The following is a 21,150-nucleotide window of genomic DNA, read 5'->3' as shown; positions in this document are numbered from 1 at the left end:
TGAATTGAAGGAAAATAGTTTATTAAGAAATGTGACTATTTAGAAAAATCACTCAAATATCTTAAAGATACAAAAACATTGTCATATACATGATGATGCGACATTTATTAGCGTTTTGATTACATATTATTATGCAGATAAGACATATAGATACCAAACATATATATCAATTAATTGGATAGTTTATGATTTATGCTTTACTTTGTTATTTTCTCTGCTGTAGAAGAGAAGCTAGATAAAGTATATTATGACAGGGATTTACAGCTTAATTGAATCACACTGTTATAATCTCTTATACTTCAGTAATATTCATAGATTAATTTTATTTATTTGTCAGATATAATGGATATTCAGGGATTGTGAAACAATATACCTTTTGACATGTTCCTTTGTATGTAAATATGACATATTTTAGTCTACATTATGGTTTAACAATGAACATCAGCACACGTAAACTAGTTTAAGGGCTTCCCAGAGGAAGTCTCACATGAAGACATCATGTGTATTTGCTTTACATGTGAACATAATGAATCAAGACTTTTTACAATGATGTTTATTTAGTTTTATATTTTCTGTATTTAATGAGAAAAGCATATGTTCTAATACAATAATTTTATTAATATATAATGTATATAATGTTATAATCAGGATAATTATTATATTTCTTTAAAATTTCTTAGTTCTTATATTTTTGGTTGTGAGCCTAGCTTTTAACGGCTGAGCCATCTCTCCAGCCGGGCAATGGTGGCACACGCCTTTAATCCCAGCACTCGGGAGGCAGAGGCAGGCAGATCTCTGTGAGTTGGAGACTAGCTTGGTCTACAGAGCTAGTTCCAGGACAGGCTCCAAAGCCACAGAGAAACCCTGTCTCGAAAAACAAAAACAACAACAAAAAAAATTACTTAGTCCTTCTATTGGATTCTTTGGAACAATTTGAGGTAGTGGTATCAAAAAAGTATATCAAATAACAGCTTCAGGTAAATAATAGGTACCTCAATCTGGGCTTGAAGTTTCCCATGTCATGTGCCACAGAAGACATTCACAGATCTACCTAAGTGCACAGGCATAAGACAATGTGAAATTGTACTTTCAAAGCACCAAGAACAAATCAAGTACTCAAAGAGAGTAGATAACTGTTATTACAGTCTACCATATTTCATATAGGCAAATTCTTTTTAGTGGATATTAGTGTGGCAATGTGTTATTAGCTAAGGACCTTGATTACTTTAGACATTTAATTTTTATAAATAACATTTTTTCTTTTTCATCATCTCATCTGACCTCCTTTTTCCCATGTCTATAAGTGAAATATCTCATACTGGCACAGCTCACTCGATTTTCTTAACCTTAGTTCAGGGCCTGTACTTACCACTTTTAAAGTTCAAGTTGTCATATTTGACTCATCTCTTTAACCTACAGAGACCCAGTCAAATTCAATACTTTAGTTTTCTTTCCAAGATTTATTTAATTCACAAATATCATAAACCTGTCAGCTATATTTTCATTTATGTCACAGATAAAACTCTAGAAGTCACTTGGGAGAAGAGAGACCTGATTAGAGGTTAAGCTATGTCAACTGAGCAGAATTTCATAGATAGGGAATAATCATCAGTTCAGTGGTCTGTGTGATCAGATGGCATTGTACCATAAAGCAGGGTAAAGTTAATTCACTTGAAAGGAAATGGTTTCATCATCTGAATATAAATCTGTTTCTTTCAGTGAAATATCTTAGAAAGATATTCTCATTGATATTTATTTAGAGAATTCTGAAATAAACAGAGATTTTCAGTAACTAATCATATAGTCCTTTGCTTTTTCATGATCATACTATACGAAAAACACTGCTTACCCTAACAATGATATTGGTAAAAAATCTTTTGACAATAACTAATCACTACTTAACAACTGACTAAATAATTACATGAAATGTTTCCCCTAGGTAGAGTATACTGTTTTGCATCTTTGAATGAACAGTTGAATAAGAAAGGCACTCAGTCATTACCTAAATTATAGGTCAATACATATGAGTTACAATACAACTTTAACTAAAATTTAAATTTTATGACTGCATAAAATTGATCTCTGATTGGAGTTCCTGGGAAAAGCTTCAAACAGATGTCCTCTTTTCACCTAAATAAGAAAGAAGAACTGGGGCTACTAACAATGGAAAGAGTACACAGGTCAAGGTGACATTGTTAACAAATGCACTGTGCTATGAAAGAGTGAGAGACGCTTTGAAATGGGCCATTTGGTGAGGACTGTGGAAATATGTTCAGTGATCAGCCCAGTGCTTAGCAATCTGAATAGTAAGATCATCAAAGATCAAGTCACAGATTTCCTTTGAATATGTTTATATCCTGTCTAAGGAATAGAAATAGAAAATTGAATATTGGAGATGTTTATTCATAATGCAGAATGACCCACTTATTTTCGAAAAACCACAAAGTTTTTATGAAGTGATTAATGAACAGCACAAGGTGTAGGCTGTTGCTCTTTTCAAGTTATCTAGGGATTTTTAGTCTAGATAATGTATGAATGGATAGATAGATAAATAATAGAAAGAGATGATAGAGTGATTGATGATAGATAGATAGATAGATAGATAGATAGATAGATAGATAAATAGATAGATAGATGATATATAGATAGATGACAGATAGACATAAAACTACCTGGATTTTCTTCCCTGTGAAATGTATTGAGAATGAAATCAAAAGAAAGATACTTAAAATAATGAACAATATTAAGTACTGAAAGACAGGACCTAAGGTGAGATTAAACATAGAGTTTATAAGTATCAATTTCTTCTGATGTCATGACGTGACCCTATGCTTGTTAAAATCTGTAAGAGGACAACCTGACTCACAGCATTTGTCAATTCCCATTGTTTTTAGCTATCCAGACTTTAGAAGCTAAGACAGTGACAGAATTTAGGAAGAACACACCCCATCATCATGTCAGAAAACAACATAGTGTGCTGCTTCAGGAAAATTTAGGACCATGTTGATTAAGCTATTATAGCTTTGCATTACAAACTGATGTCAGATAGTACAAGTGGTTCAGCATACAAAAGGCCAAATTAAACAGCTATGAAAAACACACAAGTAGTATCATATTGGAGGGAAGCAGGTATGAATTGTTTTCCTCCACAGAAGAATAATAAAAAAAAGGAGTGTTTTTCTGTTGGAGGAAAGCCATTTCTTGGTTCTTGGCTGCCCGGCTAGCTTAGACCCAAAATAATCACACAGAAACTGTATTAATTAAATCACCGCTTGACCCATTTGCTCTAGCTGCTTATTGGCTAACTCATATAATTTTTATGCATTTCTGTCAATCTGTATATCGCCATGTGGCTGCGGCTTAACAGGTAAAGTTCCCAGCCTCTGTCTCTGGCAGCTCTGTGTGACTCAACCCATCTTTCTCCCAGCATTCACCTTAGTTTTCCCTACCTAGCTAAGTTTTGCCCTGCTATAGGTCCAAAGCAGTTTCTTTATTCATTAATGGTAATCACAATACAGAGATAAATCCCATATCATTTTTACCACTTTTATTCAATATAGTGCTAGAATATCCTAAATGAAGAAATTATGTAGAGAAGAAATAACTCACTTCCAGCTTGTCTTTGTTAGTATAACCTTATATATGAACCCTAACAATTACCAAACAAGCTGATAAATGAATGATCTAAAAAAATATAACATAACACAAATGTTGCATATAGGCTGCTTGATGGTTCCTGGCTGCTCAGCCTCCCAAAATATCCACACAGAAACTATATTAATTAAATCAGTATATAGCCCATTAGCTCTAGCTTCTTATTGGCTAACTCATATTAATTTAACCCATTTATATTAATCTGTGTATGGCCATGTGGCTGTGGCCTACCATCTAAAGTTCTAGCATCTATGGCCATTGGGGCTACATGGCATCTTTCCTGACTCTATTCCATTTTCTCTCATGCTATAGGCCAAACCAGTTATTTATTCATTAATCAATAAAAGCAACACATAGACAGAAAGACCTCCTATACCATTTCCCCTTTTCTGTTTAAACAAAAAGGAGGCTTTAACTTTAACATAGTAAAGTTGCAAATAACAAACAGTTATTAAAAAAGAATTGCAGTTACAATATTTATAAATATTTTATCTTTTATCATAACTAAGGAAAACTGTTACAATAATTACAAATTCTTCAATTCCATCAAAGACTCCAGAAAGATATGATATTACCTAAGTAAACAGGAAGTACCTTATAAGCAACTTCCAAAATTCTAGAATTGACAAAGACATCTTGCTGTCTGAACAGTCACCCAAAGTTCTCCTGTACCATTGGGGCATCCAATCTTCAGTCTACAGGCTTATAAGTATCCAGCAGACTTTTCCAAGAAGCAGAAATTTCAAAGACAGTTCTCCCTATATTGGCAGTTTGTCCTTAGCTTTCTTCTGTGTCCTGAATGTGTCTGGTAGATTCTTTCATGAAGCAGGAACCCCGAAGGCCCTTCCTCACCTTTAGGAAAATTCAGCAGTCATTTTTCTGTGAGCCCTGCATGTCCAGTCAAGCAGTCCAGGCAAGAACAGTTTCTTGCCCAAATGGCTAACCAACTCAATAAGAAGCCTCTTCGAAGCCTATCTTCCTGTTGAAGTAGCTTGTGCTGCCAGGAGCAGATGTGTCTCATTGTCATGAAAAGTCCTAAGTTATTAAAACATTTTTAAATGCCATATTCTAAAGGTCTCTAAAAAATTTGAAGAACACCTATTTATCTGAAATATATCTATATAAATCTAGAAAATCAAATTAACATGACAAAAATTACCTATTATAGATGAGTATCTACTAACTTATATTTCTTAATTATACATTACATTTTTAAATGAGCTACACAAGCACAATACCTAAATTAAGATTAGAAATACATGTACATATAAAAAAATCGGCCTTAAATTTGTATCCATAAACCATGATCTATACCAGTGCGAATTATCCATCTCTATAGTATATTCCTCTTTAAATATAAAGAAGTATTTATAAATATTTGGGAATATGTGCTTAGTTCTATCCAAACTGCTTCCTGTTGCTTATTGGGTGAAGTATTTTCTTTGTGGAGGTGTTCACAGCAACTCTTCAGGGGTTCTTGTTCCATCATATTGGTCTGGAAGAAATCCACAGGTTCTCATATTCTGTGGAAACAAAAGAACCTCTTTTCCAAAGCAACCTATCTTTAGATCCAAATTTGGTAGTCATGGTACCTTTAGAACATATATGCTGGTGTAGCTTAGCAGCCTATACAATTAAATGTCTCTCTGTACTGAGCTCTTTCATAGTCAAAAATTCAAAGAAAAACACAATGATATACATAATCCAGACTTTCTGTGTATATTCCATCTTTATATGGCTTGTTTTTACTCTCATACTTTTAATAGTTATTTTATTATCATTACTCCTTTAATCTACGACTGTCTCTACTGTGTCTCTTTAAAGATTTTATTCTTTTTTTAAAGCCATTTGTTTCTTTCCAAACTCTATACTCTTTTTCTTTTCTCTGTTTCAAGCCTATATACATTTATCCCAAACTGTGACCCATTTAGAGGGCTTTTATGTCTGAATCTGTCCTTCTCTGTATCTGTAATTTTTTACTGTCCAGGAACACTTCTTAAAATGCTAAGTGCTTCTTAAAATTTAAGCTGCATCATTCCTTGGGGAAATACCACATTTCCTGCTTGTCCAGCCCAGTCCAGCATGGCAGAGCCACTTGATGCCTCTGAGAACTGCCATGTACACTGCCCCACTTCCAAGCACACAGCTGGTCCATGTTGCCACCAAGCAAGCCATAACGCATTGCTCACATACCCCATCCAAATGTCCAGTCTTCTGAAAGATTGCACTGGCAGTATGGCCCAGAAAGCCAGTATTTTAAAATGGCATGGCTTTTTTTTCTACAGCTGAGTCAGGAAAACCCTTTTACAGGAACAGTGGCATACCACCAGCAAACAGCAAGAAACTGTGTTAAACTTTGTATTTTTGTGTCTAAAATTAAGCTTTCCCAGGTTTTTAAGTGGATTTTAGCATGTTAGTGCCACTTTATTGCATGGAAGCTGCTTGTTGTTTCCCAGCTGTTCAGCCTCCAAAAATAATCAGACAGAAACTGTATTAATTAAATCACTGCTTGGGCCATAAACTTTAGCTTCTTATTGGCTAATTCTTATATTAATTTAACCCATTTCTATTAATCTATGTATGTCCACATTGCTGTGGCTTACTGGCTAAAGTTCTGGTGTTTGTCCCCGATGGGGCTACATGGCATCTCTCCTGACTCTGTGGTAGCAGATATAATAATCAAGCAAACAATTCATAAATATATAAAGATAAAGATGTTAAGATATGTAGTAAATAATAAACCAGAGAGAGAAAATATCTCCATACACACAAAAAAACACTTAATTAATTGATTGAAGAGTAAATGAACAAATGTATATCCTTTACTCTTTAAGTGGAAGAATATTTATTATTAAAAGACTCGATCTACCTGAAGATGTATATAGATTCAGTATAAGCACTACCAATGTAACAATAAAAATTTTTCACAGAAAAATATTTATAAGCTCATCTGAAACAATGGAAGACTCCAGAGAGACAAAGCAATCTTGAAGAAAACAAAAATGCCATTAAAAGAAAACACACTCTTTTAAATGTTCTTCACAGATAAAGAACACTCATCAGTTCTCCATTTTGTCATGCCGGCAGGGTATCTGGCATGCTTTATGTTGTGTGATTTCATTTTGAAATATTTTTCTGAATAACCGGGAACATGCAATCAGTATGTTTCACATCATTGCTTCAAGTCTAATTCTTGTATTACAATGGGTCTTAGTAATAGTCATCCTCATTGTCTAGGTTGCTTCCTTTGTAGATGTACCCTCTAGTCCTCATGGAGTGAAGATCGTAGACCTGTCTCAGACTACAGCCAAGATCTTGTTCAATAAACCTGACTCCCACGGAGGTGTGCCTATTCATCACTATCAAGTGGATGTCAAAGAAGTGGCATCAGAAACTTGGAAAATAGTACGCTCCCATGGAGTTCAAAGTAAGTTACATATTCAATATGTGCTAATTCATGAACTCTGATATTTAATATGCCTCTATGATTTATTCCTCTTTTTTCTTTCCTTGCACTGGGGTTAGGAAATCATAGTCATTTCCTTATCTTACTTATAAATAAATTTAATATGTAGCTAAAAATTTTGCTTTATTAATTTTTTAAAGAGTAAAGTTTTTGTCTTAAAGTTCTGTTATCAAATACAGTTTTTTTATGTGTCATGATAGCTACTTTCCATTGTATTATATTCTGTTATTTAAGCTGTCTACTTTAATAAGAATGAAATAACTAAATTGAATTGCTAAAATCATATTCTAGGAGAAAATTTAATTTATTCCTTCATGAAAAGACTATTACTGACATGTTGTGTATGGAAGGTGAATATTCCTAAATGTGTCTTTAGATTTATTTATTCACATTTCCAAAAATAGTTATGAATGTGATATTACAAAACAGCTAACTGACATAGGCACTTATAAAACTGTCTACGTAAGTTCATAAGTCTATTAAGTTTGTTTTCAGCTTGTGTTTTGAAAATACACAATTAAAATTGAAGTTTTTATTTAAAGTTGTGTCATTGAAGTAACTTAATTGTCTATTTCTGAAAAGTTAAAATCATGTATATTATTCTTCTTAGTAATGGGAAATTATGTTGTGATTTGAAAAGTGTCTTAATCTTTCATTATTTTCCAAATTATAGTAGGAAATAATAAGAAATTGCAAATTTGTAAGTATGTAGGTTAGATTAACCTGTAATAAAAGTATGAACGTGTGAGGGCATCAGTGCTGTGTAGTTTCCTTGTCAGATCTCCAAGTCAACCTTAACCCTTTCAGGGTGTGCAAGTATAATGATGGAACTACACTGAGACAACAAGAGGGAGCAGATCAGAGTATAGAAAGAAAATGAAATTATTTATTTTTTGCCAGACTAAAGTAACATGATATTTTACAATAAAAATATCAAAGGTTTCAAAGAGTCAACTATTGATAATTTACTTCATGCTTTGTATAACATTACAAGTAGGTGAGTTAATATTGTTACTTTAATTTTGGTGTGTCATTAGCTTAATAAGTAAAATTGGGAACTTCATAATATTTCTCCTACTGAGATATGCATCAAATTCTATACATTGTATCCTACCTCTAAATTACATAGGCACAGTCAAGGTTGCTTGAAGCACAGCTCATGCCAAATTTAGTGGTGTTTTTGCTGCTGTCATAGATCAAACCTGATATATACAACATTTTATCAGTTGGCAAATGGGTCTTCTTTTTTTCCCAAATCATAAATACATCCATCAAAATATTTTATTTATTTCAATATTCAATATCCAATAGTCATTACCTAGATGAAGCAAGAGTCCCTAGACATTCTCTGAGAACCAGCAACTCACAGATTATAAAGAATATCCTGAGGATAGTTAGACAGTTGGTTGTCCTCAGCCAAGTTTGTAGTGATATTTTCTTACAGATGATCCAAGACAGCTATCCTATACAGTCTTTTTTGTTTAATGTTCTTCCTCCTTCTTTTACTCAAATTCAGCTTTCTGTGGGAAGATCATGACTAGTCATGCATCCTTGTGAGGCTACATCATAAAAATTGCTGGCAATATTCTATTCAACTAGTAAACCTGAGGCCTCTACGCTGAAGTATTCCTCTATAACTACCATTATATCACTTTTAGATTTTTTTTGTTATAAGGATCACCAGGGTTTAGGCATGAATATAACTAAATATAAATGGGCACACTGACCAGCATCTTTCCTTAATTTTCACAGTTTTGAGTTTCTAACTGTCAATAATGTAAAAGATTTAGCCTATGAAATAATTTAACAAACACAGAAATACTTTGTGCTTTTCTTTGAAAGCTTCTTTTTTCTCACTGTCTTTTCATTCATTGATTTATGAATGTTTAGGTGATACACTGTTTTTTCATATTTGTAAATTGTTACATATTTTATATTGTTTATATCTATTTATAACTATCTGTATCTAATTACTGACTTCTCTGTTCAAGAATAAAACAGGTCTTGCTTGATTTTACTCTTGTATAGCAGGGAAATATCACCATGCAATTACTTTCATGCTTCAGTTTACAGTCTTACCTAAGCCACTAATTACCCATGAGTCCCACCAGCTGAGTTATCACCTGATCCACAACTTTGCATACAGTGAAGATAGAACCATCATATTTTTCCTCAGTATTTATCTGGAATGTTACCATGCCAGCTATTGAGATGACAATCAACTAACTTTTAAAATATATTGACTTGTAAACAAATTGTGTATACATACTGTAACTTTTAAAAAATGTGGAATGTATTAGGATCGAAACCTAGTGCCATTGTCCTTGGCTTCTCATCAGTCTTCATTGACCGCCATGCTCAGAGAGTCCGGAATCAACCCATGCTTATTCAGTCCCAGACCAGCTGGCCTTGGTGGGCTCCCAATAAATCAGTTCCACTGTCACAGTGGGTGGGTGCATCCCTCGTGGTCCTGATTTTTTGCTCATGTTCTCCCTCCTTCTGCTCCTCATTTGGACCGTGGGAGCTTAGCCTGTTTGGACGCTCACCTTTCTGGACGTAGATAGAAGGACCTTGGTCTTCCCGCAGGGCAGGGAATTTGGACTGCTCTTCAGTATCGAGAGGGAGGGGGAATGGAGTGGGGGGAGGAGAAGAGGAGTGGGGATAGGGGGAGGGAAGTGGGGGAGGGCAATATTTGGGAGGAGGGGAGGGAAATGGGAAATGGGGAGCAGGTGGAAATTTTAATTAAAAAAGAATAAAAATAAATAAATAAGTAAAAAAAAAATGTGGAATGTTTTTTTTTCCTGTAGGAAACATGTTACAAATGTTTCTAAATATTTCTGTTGGAGTTTTTTTTTTTTCCCACGGAATTTGACATGTTCATTAATGTCATCCTTGTTCAACTCATGTTTGGGTGGTCGTGCTTATTGATGTTCTATTAGCAGTTGCAAGAGAATGGAAACTACCTAAATGTCTGACAACCAATGAATAGATAATATAGCGTGTGACACTTACACGCTATAAAATACCATTCAGATATAATAAAAACTGAAATCATGAGCTTCACAGGTAAATATATGGAACCAGACAAGGAAGACTTTTAAAATTTCAAAATAACGAACATATGAAAACTTATAGTTTCACTTCACAATTTAGGTAATTTTCACTGTTTTATAATCCCTGCTTTAGTAGTTTCTTATCAGATATGATGAGAAACAAATTAGTTATGGGTAGCATTAATGGTTAAACTTTGAAGGTTTCTGTTCAAATTTATTTGATATGATAGATGCAGATAACATACTGGTATAAAACCATTTACCAGTCTTATGATACTGTTTACTATTTTTATGACATCCCTTTCTTAAGTCACTCTTTTCTTCCCTATGCAATGTTTGTTCTCTGGACAATAGAAGCCAGTTTTAGAGTTGTATCTTCTGTGCTATGCTACATCTCAATGATAGATTTGCTGTGTATAAGAAGATAAATTAGGTCAGGTATAGTAACTAGCAAAATCTTTACTGCTTCAGAAATAACTAATGTTATTTTTGTGGTTAATAATTGTCATATTTAACAAGCAATATCATCCTAAAATATGGGAAATGTTTGGTGCTACTAAAGAAATATTTCAACATACCTCTTTCCTTTATCTCCAAATATGTAACAAAATTTAAGTTCTTAGACTCTTGGAATAAAGTTATTTCTATTTATAACTTTCATATTCATTAACTAATAAATCTATTATGCAGACTTGTGTCAAAAAATACAGTTATACCAATTGAAATGTCGCATTTATTTCAAGCAATATTCAGATATACAGAAGAAAAATGAAGTGAAAGTGTCGGTGTAGGGAGGTATGAGATTAAAATACTGGTCACATAATACCATTTAAATTAGGTAAAACATGCATTTCTTAGGATCCATTTAAAGCATGAGTCTGTGCTTAACAATACTGTATTGTCAACTAAATAATCACTGAGGTAATAGATCTTATGTATCTTAACTAAATAATCACTGAGATAGTAGATCTTCTTTAGCAGAAAGAAAAAAAAACTGTTGGGATAATGCATAGTTTATGAGACTGTGGTGTTGATTTAATGTATGACTACTAATCTAAAACTGCATCAGTCACACATAAAGTAATATAAAATGTAAATATATTTTAGCATAGAATTTATTTTTTTTCCATTGAATCAGGAATCTATACCTTATAAACTTGGAATTCATATTGCAATATTTTATAGGTGTAATGATTGGGAAGCTTTTCCTTCCATTATTTTAACATTATTTTCTAAATTACATAATGATATATTAAATTATAAACTTATTTTAAAGGTCTCTATGTTTTAATTCTTTTGTTGATTTATGTCTTACTTATATATTGTGTATATTTCCTCAGAAAAAAAAAATGGACATTATCAAACTTAATGAGGAATTCTTTTCTTTTATTTATGTTAATATAAAAGAATAAATTAATAAATTAATAAAATGCATTGCATCACTGAGGATCTTCAATGAAACCCTACATTTACTTCTCTCTCTCTCTCTCTCCCTCTCTCTCTCTCTCTCTCTCTCTCTCTCTCTCTCTCTCTCCTCACTTTTCTTTGCTTTCCCTCTAATCTATAACCTCCAACTAAGAATAGTTCATATTGAGGAGTATGATAAATATACTCTCTATTGTTCTCTCTGAATTGTTGGAGAAAAGGCTCTTAATGTACATTTTGTGATACTGTACAGACACATATTATAAAAGGTGAGAAATATTCAAGACAAGTAGGAATAACCTCATACTAATACAGTGTTTTTAAAATATTGTTATATGCCAATTTCTAGGTATAGATTTTGATGACCTAAATATTCTTTTGAGGTAACTGGGATGTGGCTCTTCCACAGGAAGATCTATAGATGGACTGTCACCTCCCAGTAGTCAAAAGCTACTATGATATAATTACAAGTTATAGATAAAAATGTTTATCCTGCAGTGGTGTTTTTAATCCAGTTGTTTACAGTTTCACATATAAACCTAAATCTCCTTCTTTCAAATGATGTCACTTTATCTTTATATAAACGATTTAAAATAATCAGTACTTACAGTTACCTCTAAACCTATACTACTCATAAAGGGAGTTAGTGCTTTAAAAATTACCTACAGGAATATTTTATGTGATTATACAATTTCCAACATAAATGTGACTGAAAAAAAAGATAGCTTTTTAAAACGTATATATCCATGTGGTAAAGTATAAATTGACTGTAAAGTTCTTTTGTGTTAAATTCAAGTACTATAAATTCTTGGGAATTACAAGGAGAGAAGTGAAATGAAATCCACACTAATTTTCTAGTTTTAGGGAAAGTAATTTTGTCCTAATTTTCAAGTTGCAAAGGAATTTCTGCCTGATAATATTCAAAACAAGAATATTTGATATTGTTTTCATTGTATCTATGTTTTTAAGCACTAACTTAGACTCTGTGTGTGTGCCCAGATGTGTGTGTGCACACATGTATGTGTATTTTAATATAATGAATTAAAATCAAAGTGATAAAAATATTCACATACCATCTTAGGAGGAAAAAAAATGAAATAATTTTATTAACAATTTCTCAACTGTCAAAAATAATCTCACACATAAAAGGTGAAAACAGAAACCTGTATTAATTGTGTATAAGATTGATCTTTTGTATAAGAAAAGATTGCCTTTCATATAACTTTTGATATGGTAATATTCATGATTTTTCCTGTACTTATTAAATTTTATTAATTAGAAGAACAATTAAAGAAATGATGTTAATAACTGTAAATGCAGCATTTGTAATTTGAGAAAATATGAATAGGGTATGAACTCTGTGTAAAATTTAACCCACAGGAATTTGAGCAAGTTCATAGCTCTCTGAACTCTGAAATGAGGAGTTTGTCTCAATAGTCAAGCACAGATTATATTAACACTTTAAAATTATTTAGAAACATATTTTAAATGTAGAATAATTTTAATGCCAGTGATTAGCCTTAGTGAGTGAACCATCTAGCTTACCTTGATAGTGCATCGTTTGTCAGCACACTCTCAAAATACAGTCTCAAATTTCACATATGTTAAAATTTAAGTAGTTACCATTCTGTTGACTATTTGGTAATTATAATTGTAAAGATTATTTATGATTTTTCTATTTTACTGACTCCGTGCAATGGAGGTTTAAGGATAGTGATGTATTTTCACTATTCAGTTATGGACTTTATTTACATTGCAGTATCTGTCTTCATTAAAGTCATTGTGCAAAATTTTGTATGTACTATTTGCAATCATCACTAGCAATGGTTTCAAAGATGAAGTCCTGCTGAACCATCACACTTGTACTTGATTTCTTTTTTGCTACACTTTTTATGAAAACATAAGATTTATCATAGCAAGTGCAAAATATGTATTCATCATCCATTTTAATGATTTTCTGATAAACAGTGGCTGGGAAGAAGATAAAACCTTCATTTTTACAAAGCTACCCCTTAGGAGGTTAAATAGTCTCAATGAAAATGCAAATCAAAACAACTCTGAGATTCCACCTTACACCTGTAAGAATGGCTAAGATCAAAAACACTGATGACAATTTATGCTGGAGAGATTGTGGGGTAAAGTGAACACTTCTGCATTGCTGGTGGCAATGCAAACTGGTACAGTCCCTTTGGATGTCAATGTGGCAATTTCTCAGAGAATTAGGAAACAGCCTTTTTCAAGACTCAGTAATACCACTTTTGGGTATATATTTAAAGGATGCTCAATCATGCCACAAGGACATGTGCTCAACTATTTTCATAGGAACATTGTTGGTCAGAGCCAGAACCTGAAAACAACCTAAATGCTCTTTAACCAAGGAATGGATAAGGAAAATGTGGTACATTTATAAATGGAGTACTACACAGTAGAAAAAAATCTTGAGTTTTTCAGGAAAAAGGATGGAACTAGAGAACATTATTTTGAGTGAGGTAACCTAGACACAGAAAGACAATTTTCACATGTACTCCCTCATAGGTAATTTTTAAGCATAAAACAAAGAAAACAAGCCTACAAACCACAATTCCAGAGAACTTAGACAACAATGCGTACACTAAGAGAGACTCACATAGATTTAATCTACGTGGGAAGTAGAAAAAGACAAGATCTCCTGAGTAAATTGGGAGCATGGGGAACTTGAGGAAGGGACGAAGGGGGAGGGGAGAGGAAGGGAGGGGAGCATAGAAAAATGTAGAGCTCAACAAAAATCAATAAAAAGGAAAAATGAAATAAAATAAAAAAGAAACTTAATTCAAAATATTTTATTAACTCAGGATTTTATAAGCTATATTTTTGAAATTTTTCAACCCCAACCTTTTCAAAATTTACCCTACCTCCTACCTCTCAATTTCGAGTTCTGATTTTATTATATAGATATTTTGTTGCACATCAATGTCACTTTGTTCTCTGGATATATTTTTGGGTAGAAGTGAGGACTACCTACCAGTGGAAACACCTTAACAGAAAACCGACATCCATCCCCCAGGAGCCATCAATTATGCATCGTTCTCTGTTTATAGTATGAGTTCATGAACTCCTTCCCATTCTATACTGTGAAGATGAATTGTGAATGTTTTAGACTGGTACCCAAAGCAGCATCATCATATAGGTATCATTTCTTCATGACTGTTGTTGTCTTTGGTGTCCAGAAGACATATTTTTCTCAGATCCTCCCCTATGTCTGACTCTTACGGTCCTTCTGCCTTATACTCTTGGGGTCAGGAATGATGTAGTTTTTCTATTAATGGCTAAAAATACTGCAATCACATATTTTCTGAACTTTGACCAGTTGTAACTTCCTACATTACCTACCCCTTACTATGCAAAGGCACTCCACCAATTATTTCTGAGATCTGGACTAATCTAGGGAGTAGAGGTGAATTTAGGGGTCGCTTTGATTCTACTGCCCTCTAACAAAGTCATAGTGAGTTTCATACCATAAGTGCTTGCCCACACTTGCAGTACCAGGCATGCTTTCTCCTATGGAGCAAGTCCTAAATAAAATAGCAGTTGGTTTACCTTCTTGTTATTCTTTAATTGATGGGGGTTACACAGATAATAATGAACATTATTTGGGGACTTCTTTTGAAGTTGAAAATGTATTATGAGATTAAAATGTCATTGTTGGTGCCTAGGTGTCCTAAAAATACATAAAAACTTTTTTGAGTTATTTAAATATGTACATAGATATATAAACAGATTACAGGCAGAAAGCATATTTTGTTCTGTTTAATCACTATATTATTGAATAACGTTAAAATTTTAATATACTAATCATCAAGTACCTATAAGTAATGCTAAAGTCAGTAAGAGTACAAGATGCAATTTTTAAATCATATTAAATTACTTAAATATAATTTGTGTATGTTTGTGCAATTTGGTATTTATTTGTTTTAGCCTGACTCATATATATTCATACACAAAGTATAATCTCCTCTTTCTTACATTCTTTTAATCTCATTGACATGTAATTTGATTGTCTGACAAGTTTAACTATTTTATATATAGGTGCAACTAAGATATGTGAATATCTCTATGAAGTTCATATGATTGTGCTCAGGATAATATGAATTTTAGTGGTCTAAGACTTCAGGAATTTTACATTGTCCCATTTCTGTTTCCAAGAACAATAACTCTAAGTTCTTATTAAAACTTCCCTAAATTTCTTGCTATTCAAAAGGTTACTATTCTCCCTGAAAAGTTTAAATATTGTGATCTGTGAGCCTCAAAAAATTGGATTTCCAGATAGTTTTTCTTGGTGTAGGGGTCTGCCCTCATGTTCTTTTAGATGCAAACAACTTTAAAACAGCAAGGTATTCAGTAGAAAACACCTGTTCTGTGGCTGTTCAGCAGACATCAAGTATTCAAATTTCTTGATAAATAGAAAATGAATTATGTAACAGAAGTAGGTTGTACTTGCCCTTGTCATTAAGCAGGTGGTTAGTGCCATTATTTGCATTTTCATAGGCTTGATACACATTTTCCTCTTCTAGATACAGGAGGAAATTATCACACATTTGCCTTTGGATACCAATTAGTATTAGTAATTTATTCTACTTTGCATTTTATTAAGCTCCACTGAACACAAGTGAATTTCATGAAGGAGAATTTGAATCTTTTTATATCTGCATTATAAATTGCCACAACAAATTAGATTGCATGATTTCTTCCCCAAACTCCACATAATCTTCCACTCAATCGTTGTCTTTTTAAAAAGAACACCCTTGCCATTAGAGAGGAGAAAAGATTCTTCTCTCAGGAACATGACATCATCAAAATGTCCCAAATAAAAAACTATTATTTCATTACCCCTCGTTTTTCAAAATTTAACCTTTGTATCTATGGGAAGTATGATTTGCAGACATAATTCTATGAACATAAAATACCAGACTTTAGTTGTTCTTTTATGAGCTTCAGAAGCATTATAGGAGCTTTGTAAGTGCAATAATTTCAGTTCTAATGAAATACTCATTTGGAAATAAGAAATGAATCTAGATGTTTTGACATAAAATTTATTTCCCTATAATTTATTATTTAAATATACTATTTACTGCTGTGCATGAACCATACATAATTAGGATTTTATATGGCTATTTACATAGAAGAATGTAGACAGATGTTTCTGTCCTGCCTGGTCCCATAGATATTCAATCTCAAAGAATTACACTGAGGCTTTTATTAATTACAAATTGTTAGGCACATTATCTAAAGATTATTATTAATTAACTCTGACAACTTATATTAATTAACAATTCTTGTCTATGTTTAGCAACTAAGCTTGGTACCTTTACTCAGTGAGGCATTCTCATCTTGCTTCCATTGGGTCTTTCTGGTGACTGACTCTACCTTTCCTCTTCCCAGAATTCTTCTAAGCTGGTTTCTCTACCTATACTTCCTGACTGGCTAATGGCCAATCAGCATTTTATTAGACCAATACAAGTGAAAAGATCTTTACATTGTACAAGATCATTATCCCACAGCATTTCTTTTTTCAAAACAAAACTCTGAATCTAATCTCCTTTGTTTAGCTTTTCCTGATCATTATCCATAACAACTTGTAACCAACATCTTAAACAAAGACAAACATCCATAATCCATTTTTGGGGAATGTGGGCATAGTTTCAAAGCTACTTCCTGCTGATTGGGACACTGATATTCTTATGTGGACCCAAGAAAATTTAAGGATTTGGTCATGTCCTGACTGGAGTATTCTGTGAGGCTGAATCATCTCAGCAAGCAGTCTGGAGGCTGTTCTGGATATAGAACACAGAGGAAATGGCAACAGAACATAGTGTATTTTGATATTATTTACCTTCTATTTCTATACTCATCTCTATTTTGCTTTGCTTGTCCATTCCTCACAGCATCATGCTCTCATTTTCACCATCTCTATGTGTACGCCTGAGTGTGTGTTTGTGTGTATGTCTGTGTGCATATATATATATATCTGTGTGTATCTATATGTATACCTCTGTATGTGTCTATATGTGCATGTATGCTTAAGTGAGAATGTGTATGTGTCTCTGTGTGGGTGGATGTACATGCTCATGTGGATATGTGTGTTGAGTATTGTGGCATACATATATGTGTGTGTGTGTGTGTGTGTGTGTGTGTATGTGTCTGTGTGTGTATGTGTATGCTATCTATATCTATATCTATCTATATAGATATAAAGATCATGAGCCCTGGCTAGGTGATTCTGTGGACTGTTTGCTTTTAGTATCCTTGGGACCCTCTAGTTCATACAATCCTTTCTCTTCCTCTTTTGCAAGATTTCCCAACCTCCTCATGTTTGCCTGTCAGTCTCTGTAGCTGCTCCCATCAGTTGCAGGATGAATCATTTCTTTGATAATGGTTTTGCTAGAGTATGGTCTATGATTATAACAGAGTATCACCAGGAATCATTTCATTTACTTTTTTTGCCATTGTATTTGTATCTACCCTAGGTCTCTGGGCTCTCCAGTCTCTGAGTCTTAGTGTTCCAGGCATGCCTTGGGTAGTTTTCTCTTGTGCCATGGGTCTGAGGCTGGGTCCATCATTGATTGACCACCAGCAAAAGTTCTGCTCCACCTTTACCTTTACCCTATAACATCTTGTAGGCAGGACAAAATGTAGGTGGAAGGATTTGTCGCAGGACTGATGTCCCAATCCCTCCACTGGAAGTCTTGGATTGGTAGAAGCTAGTGTTTTACCAATAAGTAAATAGATTATAGAAAGTTTATTTATTATCAAAAGATGTTAATTCATATATAAAGAAAAAAAGGACTATTCTCAAAGACTAAAGCTAGCCTATTTCCCATCTCTCTCCAATAAAAATTTCAATTACTCCATCATTCTCTGAAGATACAGACTCCTTCAAGAAGCTTTGATTTAACATCCAGAAAAAACTTCCCTTCAGGATTCTCACTCATAATAGCCTTTTTGTGTCTAGAAGATAGCTCCTACTGTAGATGGGGTTTAATATAGATGAATCATTTAGAACTAAGGAGCACTAAACCACTTATCAAAATTATGAAGCTACTGTGAATCTTCTCAACAATTATCTTTTCCAAGAATTTTCTATTATAACCTTTAGTTTTTTATGCATACCTTCCTAGTATGTACATACCAGAATAATTTGACCTTGCCTTTTCATTTTACTATTCATTTTATTCCTTTCATCATTGTGTTGCACTTGTTAAGTATTCAAACTCCGCATTTCATAAGAATAGAGTGAACATCCTTGCTTAGGCATAACATAAGTGGGGATCCTTTTATTGTCAAACATTTTCTGTGATTTTGTTTTATGTAGCTTATATTGTGTTGAGATATGTTTCTCCTACTTCTAATTTCTTTTTTATTTTGTGAAGAAGGCATATTGGATATTGTAAAGAAGCTTTTCTGCAGTTATTGGGATCATGAAATTTTTGAGTCTATTTGATGCTTTTTGTTTACTGATTTGTGCTGCTGAATCATGTTTGTATCTCTTCAATGAACCCAACTTGATCTTTGAGAATGACCTTTTTGATGGGTTCTTCAATACAATTTGCAAGTGTTAATTGAGAATCTTTGGCTATCTTTTCCTTTGTGACATCTTTTTTTCTGGTTTTAATAGCAGATTAATTATAGTTATATAATATGAAGAGTAGTTTTTCTTTTATTAGTTTTACATAAAAATTTAGAGAAGTTAGAGAATTGCTTCTTTCAAACTCAACTTGCTTTTAACTGTGACTATATTTAGACTTTGTTATTTCATGCTTGCAGTATTTTATAGCTGCTTTAATCTCATTGATTATTTTAAATCAATTAAAGTCATTTATACTTTCTTGGGTTATTTTGATGTGGCATATGTAGTAGAATTTCCTTGCATAGGTTTTCCAATGTATTCAATGATAATTTTCAGTGTATCATAATTACTTTATGAATTAATTTGGTTTTTAATCACTTCCTTTTATCTCAAATTTTATTGTTTCTTTTTTCTTTGCTCTATTTTAAATAAAAATTTGTTAATCATATTGACTTTTCAAATAAACAATTCTTTGTTTTCAGTGATTCCTTATTCTTTTCATTTCCATCTTATTTATTGCTGTTCTGATTTTTATTATTTTCTCTTTACTAATCAGGTTTTGGCTTGGAATTTTTCATTTTTATCATATTTTAATACCTATGTTGCATCATTCACATAAGATTTCCTTTTAAATTAGTCATTTCAGCTATAAACATACATATTAGTGTTGTTTCCATTTATCCCCAGTTCTCGTATATAAAAATTTAATTAAAATTTGTTCTTAAAAATTTAACATTCTTTTCTGATGTGTTCAAATACCTATTTGTCATTCACTAGGATACTGTTCTTTGTTTATACTAGTGTATAAACATAAGGATTTAACTTTAGGTAAGTTTAATACTATGATAATTTGTCAAAATAACATTCATTGGTTCCTCCTTTGGCACCTATTAGCTCCTCAACTTTGCGATGTTTAACAGATTTATTATACTAGGCATGTGTTTCTTCCTTCTCTGTTGGTCATGAATCCAGTCAGAAAGCAGTTAGTTCCCTTCTTTGTGGTAACTTGCAACATCCACAGGTGGGCAAGACCATTGATAACTCTTCCCCTGCAGGCTGTGCAGTGTCCTCTTGGGCTGTGAACACTAGATGGCTGGGAGAAAGCAATCACTTCACTGTAACAAAAGTGTGCAGTATCATTAGCAATATGGTATTAACCATCAATTTTTAGATCAACCAGCAAAAACAATTACCATAACCTGTTTTTAGGGGCTTTCTGGGTCTTACTGTGCAAAAATACAAATGGATAAATCCCACAGCTGGCATTGGGATATTTATTGTATAACTCTCAGCTTCGTAGAAGATCGTTATCCATCCATGAGTTCCTTTCTTCAAACATTTTTTTTAGGTTTAAAGCTTATAAAATCTCACTTTTCCATATTTTTCTCCATACCTTTAGTTTTGAATACTCCCTACTCTGTCTTCTTCCTTTTTATTCTTCCTTGTACCTCTCTTTCTGATTAGACTTTCTCATGTCCTCTATTTTTATACCTAATGTATTCTGAAAACTCACCTTTCTTAAGGTCCCTCCATCTGTTCTCTCTTGTGCAGCCTGTTTAGGTTTTCTTACTCATTATTGATATTATAAACTTTATTGACTCAAAGATAAACACATTATTCATATTATTCAAGATGGATAACATAATATTTGTGATTCTGGCCTCAGTTAAAGGATTCACTATAAGTTTCAGTTACATCCATTCCCACACATATATCATAATTTCATTTCTGAAGTTTTGTAAAATTCCATGGTGTATATGTATAAGATATGCATTCTCTATTCATCCATGAAGGGCATCTAAGCTGGTTCCATAACACATGTATTATGAGCTGAAATGCACATTGATATGTAGATATATCTGCTGTAGATCATAGTCTCTTGTGTTTATGAGAAATTGAAGTATAACTGGATTATTTAAAAACTATGTCTTTAGCTTTCGTAAAACATT

At 33.0% G+C, this 21,150-nt stretch overlaps 1 protein-coding gene across 2 annotated transcripts in view; it reads left to right on the top strand.

Annotated features, from left to right (window-relative positions):
- The window catches only part of Ncam2 (neural cell adhesion molecule 2), a 403,308-nt gene that overhangs the window by 316,884 nt on the left and 65,274 nt on the right, over positions 1-21,150 (top strand). For both annotated transcript variants that reach the window (XM_057765379.1, XM_057765380.1), the window contains exon 12: positions 6,908-7,081. In XM_057765379.1, the coding sequence (XP_057621362.1) occupies positions 6,908-7,081 (174 nt within the window). The remainder of the gene's footprint in view (positions 1-6,907; positions 7,082-21,150) is intronic.

This window comes from Chionomys nivalis, chromosome 3, assembly GCF_950005125.1.
Source record: "Chionomys nivalis chromosome 3, mChiNiv1.1, whole genome shotgun sequence".
NCBI lineage: Eukaryota > Metazoa > Chordata > Mammalia > Rodentia > Cricetidae > Chionomys > Chionomys nivalis.
The sequence above is the reverse complement of the archived record's forward strand: the minus strand, read 5'-3'. Positions and strand labels throughout refer to the sequence as shown.